Source organism: Tupaia chinensis, unplaced genomic scaffold (assembly GCF_000334495.1).
Source record: "Tupaia chinensis unplaced genomic scaffold, TupChi_1.0 Scaffold148904_1, whole genome shotgun sequence".
In the NCBI taxonomy this organism is placed as follows: domain Eukaryota; kingdom Metazoa; phylum Chordata; class Mammalia; order Scandentia; family Tupaiidae; genus Tupaia; species Tupaia belangeri.
The window spans coordinates 1909016-1918412 of record NW_006208752.1 but is presented as its reverse complement, the minus strand read 5'-3'; the positions used below and the strand labels follow the sequence as shown (position 1 = coordinate 1918412).

Below are 9397 nucleotides of genomic sequence, written 5' to 3'. Positions count from 1 at the left end.
AAATCACCCTCCAGTGTGGGGAATGGCCCCATCACAATCCCTTCTATTCCATTCTCCTGCTGGGATTTTGGGCATGCACTCACGTACACTTGGCATGTTTTTAAGCTGCTAGGTCTAGGACTCAAACTGTGTATAGTTGGCTATGTGGGAGTACAGTGCCTTAACCACAATGCCACCTGTTGGTCCCAGTAGACACTTCTTGATGAGTGAATGGTAGGAGGATAATGTTGGGATAGGCAAGTAGTAGTGAATTTTTTAAAATTCTTAATCCCCTGAACAACGTTTTAAAACTGATATTAAGTACATGGATTGTTTCTTTGCATCACAATTTGAAGATCCCAGCCATCTTTTTGAAATCACAAGGTCCTATAAAGCTTTGGTTGGAGGCTGTCAAGGCCTCACAGGAGTATACAGGACAAGCACTTACATCTTCAGAGCAGTAACCACCCTTGGCATATATAGTCAGATGTTGCTTATTCTGATTTCTGAGGTTCTATAGTATCTTGCATTTTATTAACCTCCTGTAATTAAGACTTCAATCTTCACAATCTGTGACCTATTTTGAGAGAGTGTGATGTTAGACAATGATGCTGCCATTTGAGTTTTTGCAATAGAAGCACTTCATGTTCATTCATGACTATATTTTTTTTGCCTCATTGTTTCTCATCAGCTGGATTTCTGAATGCATCTAGGGACACTGCTTCCATCTAGCAAGGAATCTAATTAGTTGCCTCTATTTTGGAGCAATTCTGTTACCTATTAGAGTTACCTCCCATTGAGAGCTCGATTTCATCAGGTTTTTTTTTTTTTTTTTTTTTTTTTTTTTTTAACTCACAAAGCAAAGTAGTAAGAAAAGCTTCATGATCTAATCAACAGTTCTTGATATGTACTTAAAGGAAATGAGTATGTTTGTGTGCCATCCTTGTACTGGGGCCATGTTAATTTTCTGTGTATCATTCTAATTTTGGTATCCAGGGAACTGAAGCAAGCACTAGAATTAGCAAGTTTGATTTTAAGGTATTGTAGGACTCTACTGTCTCTTCTTGAGGCCATCTGTTTCTATCTACTAAAGGGATTGGAATACAGAAATTTGGTGTTATGGCTTAAGTTTATTTCTGTGATCCTGTATAAACAGAATCTTTTCTCAGATTTAACACTAGAGTAGGTCTTTGTGTTAGGAGGAGTGCTCCTTGGCTTCTTCTAGAAGACTTTCTGAGCACCACATAAAAATGCTCTTTGGATTGTTTTTCAATCATAGACCACAGTTGACAGCTATAGTAGGGCTTCTTTTGATGAATGAAGAGGTGATAGTAGGATGCTTTTATTATAGAATCAAACTAAAGACAACAAGGGCAGATAAGGACAGATATGGCCATCTACCTTCTAGGCAAAATTGTAAACAAAATATTGTGGTTGTGTGCTCATCTTCTTTCTTTTTACTCCCCTCTCTTTTAATACCTTCCTTCTACTTGGAGAGGAAAGTTCCTTTTTGTGTGGGTGAATGGAAGTGACACCAGCTATTTACATTCTAGCAAGTAAATTTTATCTTTCCCATGCTACAGAAATATTTGCTTATTAAATTTTATTTAACTGTGAACAAAGGGCTTATTCCATATTAAAGGAATTTCAGATATCTGGAGACTCCTACATAATAGGATGAGTTTTGTGAGTACCAATAGGCTGGGAATGAGTGAACTCTTTTGCCTTATTATGTAGAAAACACCAAATTCAAGCTACAAAGATACAGCATGAGGGCAAAATCTGATCTGGGATAATAATTTGTCAGGCACAGATCCAATGTGACCATCCTCCCTCCCCCTTTATTTTAAAGGTATAATGGACCCTTATTTGGTTCTACAGCAGCTGCGCTGTAATGGTGTCTTGGAAGGGATTAAGATATGCTGTGAAGGTTTTCCAAACCGACTGCTATATGCTGATTTTAAACAAAGGTAAACATATACTTCAGTGTCTAAAAAGCCTGAGGCAGTTCATTCTGTTTTCCTCTTTTTTGGAGGGTTTAAGCATGCATAGTTTGCTTGGTTGATGTCCTCCAGACTACAAATCGATGTGTTGTGGTGGTGGTAAGATATATGATGACAGAGTTCCATTATTATTTCCCTTTAAATCCAACATCTATGTAGCTATAATATCCTTAAATCTCTATTAACGGATAATAGACCCACATATAGGAGAAATATATACAGAAGAAAGATATGGAGGCTGAATTGAATCTCAGAAATGTTGTATATACTTAATCGTAGCTGCCACCCAAGCAGGCTGTCGCTTTACTAGCAAACCCATGAAAGGAAGGAAGCCAGCAGGGCATGCAGCAGGAGGCAGGAGAGGCATCTCTGCTTTCTATTTCCTGAATTCTAAAAGTGCAAATTATAGAGGATCATGTGAATTGAACAAAGTAGGGTAGAGTAGAGAGAGTACCTGTCTCAGAATTAAAAGGAATATTTCTCATTCTCCACCTACTCATTATTAGGGTGAAGGAATCTAGGAAAAGACATTTAATGTCTCTGCTTTCAGCTTCTTTATCCAAACAATAGAAATATTTACGCTTGCCTCCCTCCATTCCTTTCTCCTTCCAATCCTTCCCTAATTGAGCAGACAATCAAAAGAGGTTGCCTCTAAAGCACCAAGAAAAGTACAAACTATTATCCTAATGTGAACGATTGCTGCTTGTATCATTATTGTTATAAGAGTTTTGTGAAAATCGAACATATTGGTAGGAGAAATAAATGTATCTCCTTTTACCTCATTTGTCAGATTAATCTTTTGTTCTTTATTTGTCAGAGAGCATGTGCATTCACTAGGGAGAGACAGAGAGAGAAGGAGAGAGCATCCCCAGTGCATCAAGGTCATGCTGCAACCCCTTTACCTCTATTTTTCCATCCTGCTAGAATTTTGAGTATGCACATACACATGCCTGGTGTGTTTTTCTGGCCATAGGGTGTGGGATTCATATCATGCAGTTGGCAATGTGGAATCCAGCTCTTTTAACTCCTAGGCCATTGGGCTGGCCCTAGATTAACCTTTATTTTAACCATATGACTCCCCCCTAACCCCATCTTAAATTAGGTACTGCATTCTGAACTCAAAGACCTTTCCAAAGAGCAAGTTTGTGAGCAGCAGAAAAGCAACCGAAGAAGTACTTGGCTCCTTGGAGATAGACCATACCCAATACCAATTTGGAATCACTAAGGTAACCAGAAAACTGCAGAGAATGCAGTCGGAGAAGAGTGGGCAGAGTATGTGTTTTAAAATACCTATAAACAGTTCATTATAAGGTATTCTTCAGCTCTTGTAACCACAAACACACAGATAGAGCTTAGTTGAAAGTGGAAACTTCAGTGCTATTGGACAAAGAAAATCCAATGCTGCTTAAACCTTACTGCATTTACATTTTTATAATTAATCATCTAAGCAAATTCATGTGAAGATATAAAATACTGAATCATCTTCACATTGCTATGCTTGAAAATGTGTGTACATGGAAGAGCTAGAAAAAGGTGAATCAACTTCCTGGAGTTAACTGCTTAGTGTGAATAAACCGATTCATTCAAGGACTCTTTTAAGGAGTGAATTCTAGAAGACTCTCTGAATAATTTACAACTTCAAACTCAATTTCTCTGTCTAAAAAATTAATTCAAAGCTCAAAAGTGATTCTTTAAATTCCACTTCATCCTAAATGACCTTGATATGACCTATATATTTTTGGAAACTTGACTAAAGATTTGATATTACCTGCCAATAAACATCTGGTTTTTCTCAATGACATCCATTAAGGACCAAATTATTTGAAGGAGAGTTGGAGGATCCATGGTGAAGAACTCATAAGAAAAGAACTCTGTAGGACATAGTTATGTTGATTAATTCCCTTAATTTCAGGCTAAGAGAGTCAGTTTTTGCTTTTTTGTTGTTTTCACTGATATTCACTAGCTGTGCCTTGCTTCTTTGTGTGTTTGGTTGTTTTGGTTGTATATTAGTTATGTGGAGCAGGAAGGGCATGAGGTGAGTTACAAATTTTAATAAGGCATTCATTTGCAGGGTTGTGCAAATGAGGCTGAGAGGCACTCACATTTAGAGATTTACAAATTTTAAAGAGGTGCTCACTCCCTGGTTGTTTAAAGTGCCTTTAAAGAGACTTTCTATGTGAGTGTCTTCATAAATTTTATGTCTAAGCTCCTCACTCAACTTATCTTTGTTGTTACTAATTATTGAAAAAAATATGTGACTTCTTTGGTATATAGGACAAAAATGCCTATAAAGCAGGCATAAGCAAACTATATCCATTAGCCTCTTCCCCTTTCTTTCTTCTTCTTTTCTTTATTGCCCTCTGGGTAAAATTGGGTTTACATTTTTAATAAATTGCTTTTAAAAATGAATATAAAGGAACATATCCATTAAAACTTCATATTCAAAAAGTTCATGGAAAATGGAATTAAAAGTACTAGTGGGCCAAGTGGTGGCATAGTGATTAAGGTTCTGGAATCCCACATGGCTGATTTTGTAGTGCAAGTTCTGGACTCGGTGGCTTAAAAATCATGCTAGGCATGTGTGTGTGCATGCCCAAAATCCCAGAAGGAGAACGGAGGAAAAGGATTTGCAGTGTGGCCATCTACCCCAGGGTTGGGGGGGATTTCTCACTTTCGCTCTCACCATCTCTCTCTATCTCTCTGCTCTCTGGTAAGTGCATATGCCCTATAGCAAAACAAAACAAAACAAAACAAAGACAAAAACCTTAATAAAAATGTACAGGTTTATTTTGGTACGTTTTTGAAATCTATGTATAGTTTCATAACATGCATTTTTCCTATAAATTTTTGGAAGAGTCCTAATATTCTTATAGAGATTCTATATGATCTATGAAACCTAGAACTATTTACTACCTGGCCCTTTATAAAGTGTATGGACCCCCACCTGGCACTTTGGAGCACTGCATGCTTAGTCCCATCTTCAAACTTAAACTAGTTTCCTGAACAACCTAGACATTATTAATAGATATGGGGGAGAATTATGTTAGTTCTTAAACAACTAATGTAGCCATAGGATTTTAAAAATATAAAATATGTTGTGAAATACTAGATTTATAAAACCAAACTTTCTAGGTATAGATTTTACATATTAAATAAAACTTCACAGGAAATAGAACTGATAAAATTGTTCTGAGGCATGTATCAATTGCTCACAGTATCACTCAACAGCAGTAAACCTCCTGAATACTCATAAGTGAAATTAACCTCTGACTTTTTACTTTTAGGTGTTTTTTAAAGCTGGTTTTCTGGACCACCTGGAAGTAATGAGAGATGAGAGACTATCTAAAGTCTTCACATTGTTGCAAGCCACAGCACGGGGCAAACTTATGCGAATAAAATTCCAGAAAATTCTGGAGGAAAGGTATTGTTTTCCTACTTGCTAGAATAATAGTGTGCTTCAACCAGTGTGACTTTATTTCCTCTCTTTATAACAGACCAAGGTGATAAACTGCCTTTGCTTAGCCTGAGTCATAATTTTTTTGTTTCAAATTATGGTATATTAAAAAGCAAAAGGCTTTTTTTTTTTTTCTCTATCCCATCAAGTGTAAGCATAATTCAGATATTTCTTGCCCTGTTCTAGGCTTCTCTTTGGGGTGGATTCCTTACGGTCTGAAAAGTCTGGATATTTGAAGGTGGTGGGACTCTCAGTTTATAACTAAAGCAGATCTTGCATATACCCAAGAGCCAACTCTGTGGGCAAGTTTGCTTCAAAATGAGGAGGTGCTTTGACCACTTTATTGCCTCTCCTGGGTCAGCAGCTGCGGCTCTTGGTGACATGTAATCATAACTCTCTTACTTTATTTCAGGCAGATTCCTAGGACTATATATCACCACACTTGGACACTCAGATGTAGGCTTTATCTATTCTTTGATAGAATCATGGACAGAATGCTAGCAAAATCTTCAAAAAGACCGTGAGCAAGAGATTCTGCAGTTACATTTACTTTTTCCTTAGAATAGTTCATCTTCTGAAGAGAGTTCGCAGGTCTTAGTATCATTGCTTACTTGACAATTCATTAATTCCATCTGCTTCCCCCAAAAAGAAGAAAAAAATCACTACATAGTATTGTCAAAGATATAGAAAGACAATTCCTAAGGGTCTTCTATGACCCGTATATAGTGGGTCAGTGTGATACGGGAGTTTAAGGCTCAGAAAACACGGCTTCTAGAACCAGTTGTGTAAACTTGGGTAAGACTGAATTTCTCCATGGTTAACTTGTTTTATCTGTAAAATGAGGCCTTTATGACCCATACTTTATAAATTATGACTTCAAATACTATTATGAAATATTTCAAACACATGAACACATACAGAAAGTATTATTATGCATACTCATAGAGCTATCATCAGAGATATCAATTCTTTTTTTTAGAATTATATTATTTAACTTTATTTATTTTAATTTGACCAGAGAAGGACAGAATGAGAGAGAGAGAAAAAGAGAAAGAGAGATAGAAAAAGAGAGAGAAAGTGAGAAAACAAGTTGCCAGGTCTAGGACTTGAATCATCGTCAGTCATGGAAGAAACCAGCACCCCTAACCACCACACCACCTGCTGGCCCCAGCATATCAGTTCTTAACTTTTCTTTTCTGTAATTGCTGACAACTTTTAATAAAAACTAACACATACAATTGAAGTTCCTGTGTATCTCTCTCAATCCAAATCCTCTCTCTCCCTCCCCAGATCCTGAATTTGTATTTATCATTCTATGTTTCATATGTAAATTGTTAAAGGAAAATTTCATACTTTTATTAGATGTGCAGGTATCTTTAAGAGGTGACATGATTTTGCATGCTTTTATTCTTCATGTAAGTAATATTCTGTGTGTATTATCCTAAAGTTTATCCTTTTACTCATTTTATTAGTGTTGATCAATTAGGGCTAGATTATTGATTTTTTTTTTTGAGAGGTTTTTGCTATAGGTTGCGTGTGCTTGCCAGAAAGACAGAGAGGGACAGAGAGACAGAAAGCGAGAAATCACCCCTCAGGGGTGATGGCCATGCCGCAATCCCCTCTCCTCCACTCTTCTCTCAGGATCTTGGGCATGCATGCACACACGTGTGGCATGAGTTTAAGCCACCAGGTCCCAGACTCAAACTGCAGTCAACTACATGGGAGTCCAGCGACATAGCCATTACACCAATTGCTGGTCCCAGAGTATTGATTTTGATTCTTGTATAGTATACTATTATGTGAATAGATACCACAATTTATCCTTTTTCCTGCTCAAGTAAATTTATTTCCAATTTTTTGCTATTACAAATAGTTCTGCAGTAACATTTTTGTAAATGTCTCCCCTGCATATATGTAAGAGTTTCTTGAGGGCAGCATTACTTGAAATGATCCATTCCCTGATAACAGTTTGTGGACAGCAGCTGGTCCCTCGCATACTTTGAGTGACACTTCTCTAGGGCATGAATTAGCAGGTTTTAGATTAAGAACAACTTCAGTTTTGAGAGATATTGCCAAAATGCTTTCCAATTTACTCTCCAGCAACAGTGTATGACAGTCCCTTTACCCCATGTTCTCATTAACTTGTGGTATTTCAGACTTCAAAAACTTTTGCCAGATTTTGTCTGATTTTGATGTAGCTATCATTTTCCTTTAAAGAATAATGGTCACTACAGATTTTTCTTTGTAGATATGATTTACATATTGATATATGTTTATATGTTAATATATATATGTTAGATATATTATATATTCATTCCATGTTATTTTATTAAGCATTTTTTATCAGGAAAATCATTAAATTCTTTATCTGCATCTATTAAATCACATGTTTTTTCCTAAACTAATCTAAACATGTATTAAATTACATTAATAGATTTTTTTTTAATGTTGAGTCCACTTTGGTCAAGAAATGTTATCTGTTCATACCTTGTTGAATTTTGTTGTGATATTATCATGAGTTTTTTTACATCAATATCTATGAACAAGACTGACCTGTAATTTTCTTTTCATCAGTTGTTATCTGATTTGGGATAAAAGTTATCCTAATGTCATAAAAAAGTTGGAAAATGTTTTCTCATTCAAAGACATCAAACAAATTATTGCATATATCTGGTCTTCTGATTTTGGTAGAATTTGCCTATATACCTGGATCTGGTATTTCTTTTGTGACAGATTTTATAGTTTCGATTACATTTATTTATTGGTTATTGGCCTATTGAAATATTTTTCTTTGTGAATTAGTTTAAGCATTTTTTCATAAAAAAGAAATTTTATATTTCTGTCAAATTTTCTAATTTAATAGATTGTAATTTTTAAAATCTCTATGGTATTTGTAAGTATGCTCATAAAGCATAATCCTAAATTATTATATTTCTAGAGGATTATTATTACTACTATGATTTGCTTGTGCCTTCTCTCCTTTCTCTTAATCTGTCATGCAACATTTTTATTTATGTAATCTATATGATAAACCACATTTTTTCATTTTCTTAGTTTTTTGGTTTCTAGTTTATTAATTTCTGATCTCATGTTAATTCTTTTCTTACTTCCACTTGCTGTGGGTTTATTATTTTTTTCTCAGCTTAATTGAGGCAAAATTGACAAATAAAAACTGTACATATTTGAAGCATACAATCTCACAATACATATGTGTATGTGTGTGTGTATATATATACACACACACATACACACAATGCCTTAAGTATAGCTTATACATTTGTGCATGTTTATATTTGTGCATAAATGTTGTGAATGATTACCATATTCTATCTAATTAAAATACCCATTGCCTCACGTAGTTTTTGTGGACTGTGTGATGAGAAGATCTACTCTCTTAACAAATTTCTAGCATACAGCATGGTATTACTGACTCTGATCACTATGATGTATATTAGATCTCCAGAACTTATTCATCTCACCTAATTGAAATTTCGTACCCTCTGACAAACATCTTCCCATTTTTCCCTGTCCCTAGCAACTGCCATTCTATCTGCTTCTGTGACCTTCTCCCTCCCCCCTATTTATTTATTTATTTACTTTAGGTTTTTACCATAGGGCATGTGTGCTTACTGAAACAACACAGAGAGAGACAGAGAGAGGGAGAGTGAGAATTTACAACCCCCTGGGGGCTGGGCTGAGGGATGGCCACACTGCAATCGTTTAGTCTCCATTCAGGATTTTGAGCATACACACACACACCTGGTGTGATTTTCAAGCCACGGGGTCTAGGACTTGTACCCTGATTGGCCATGTGAGAGTCCAGAGCCTTAATCACCATACTACCTGCTGGCTCCTTCTCTGACTTTTTAAATAGCCCACATGTAAGTGAGATCATGAAGTATTTATCTTTCTGTGCCTGGCTTATTTAACTTAGGATAATGTTCCCTAAGTTCATCCATGT

General features: G+C 35.9%; 1 protein-coding gene and 1 pseudogene across 1 annotated transcript in view; one reads left to right on the top strand and one right to left on the bottom strand.

Annotated features, from left to right (window-relative positions):
- The window catches only part of MYH15 (myosin heavy chain 15), a 157760-nt gene that overhangs the window by 66347 nt on the left and 82016 nt on the right, over nucleotides 1-9397 (top strand). The window contains exons 19-21 of the mRNA XM_006170764.1: nucleotides 1832-1949; nucleotides 3085-3208; nucleotides 5267-5403. Coding sequence (XP_006170826.1) covers nucleotides 1832-1949; nucleotides 3085-3208; nucleotides 5267-5403 — 379 coding nt within the window. The remainder of the gene's footprint in view (nucleotides 1-1831; nucleotides 1950-3084; nucleotides 3209-5266; nucleotides 5404-9397) is intronic.
- Nucleotides 893-984, bottom strand: LOC114006569 (uncharacterized; annotated as a pseudogene).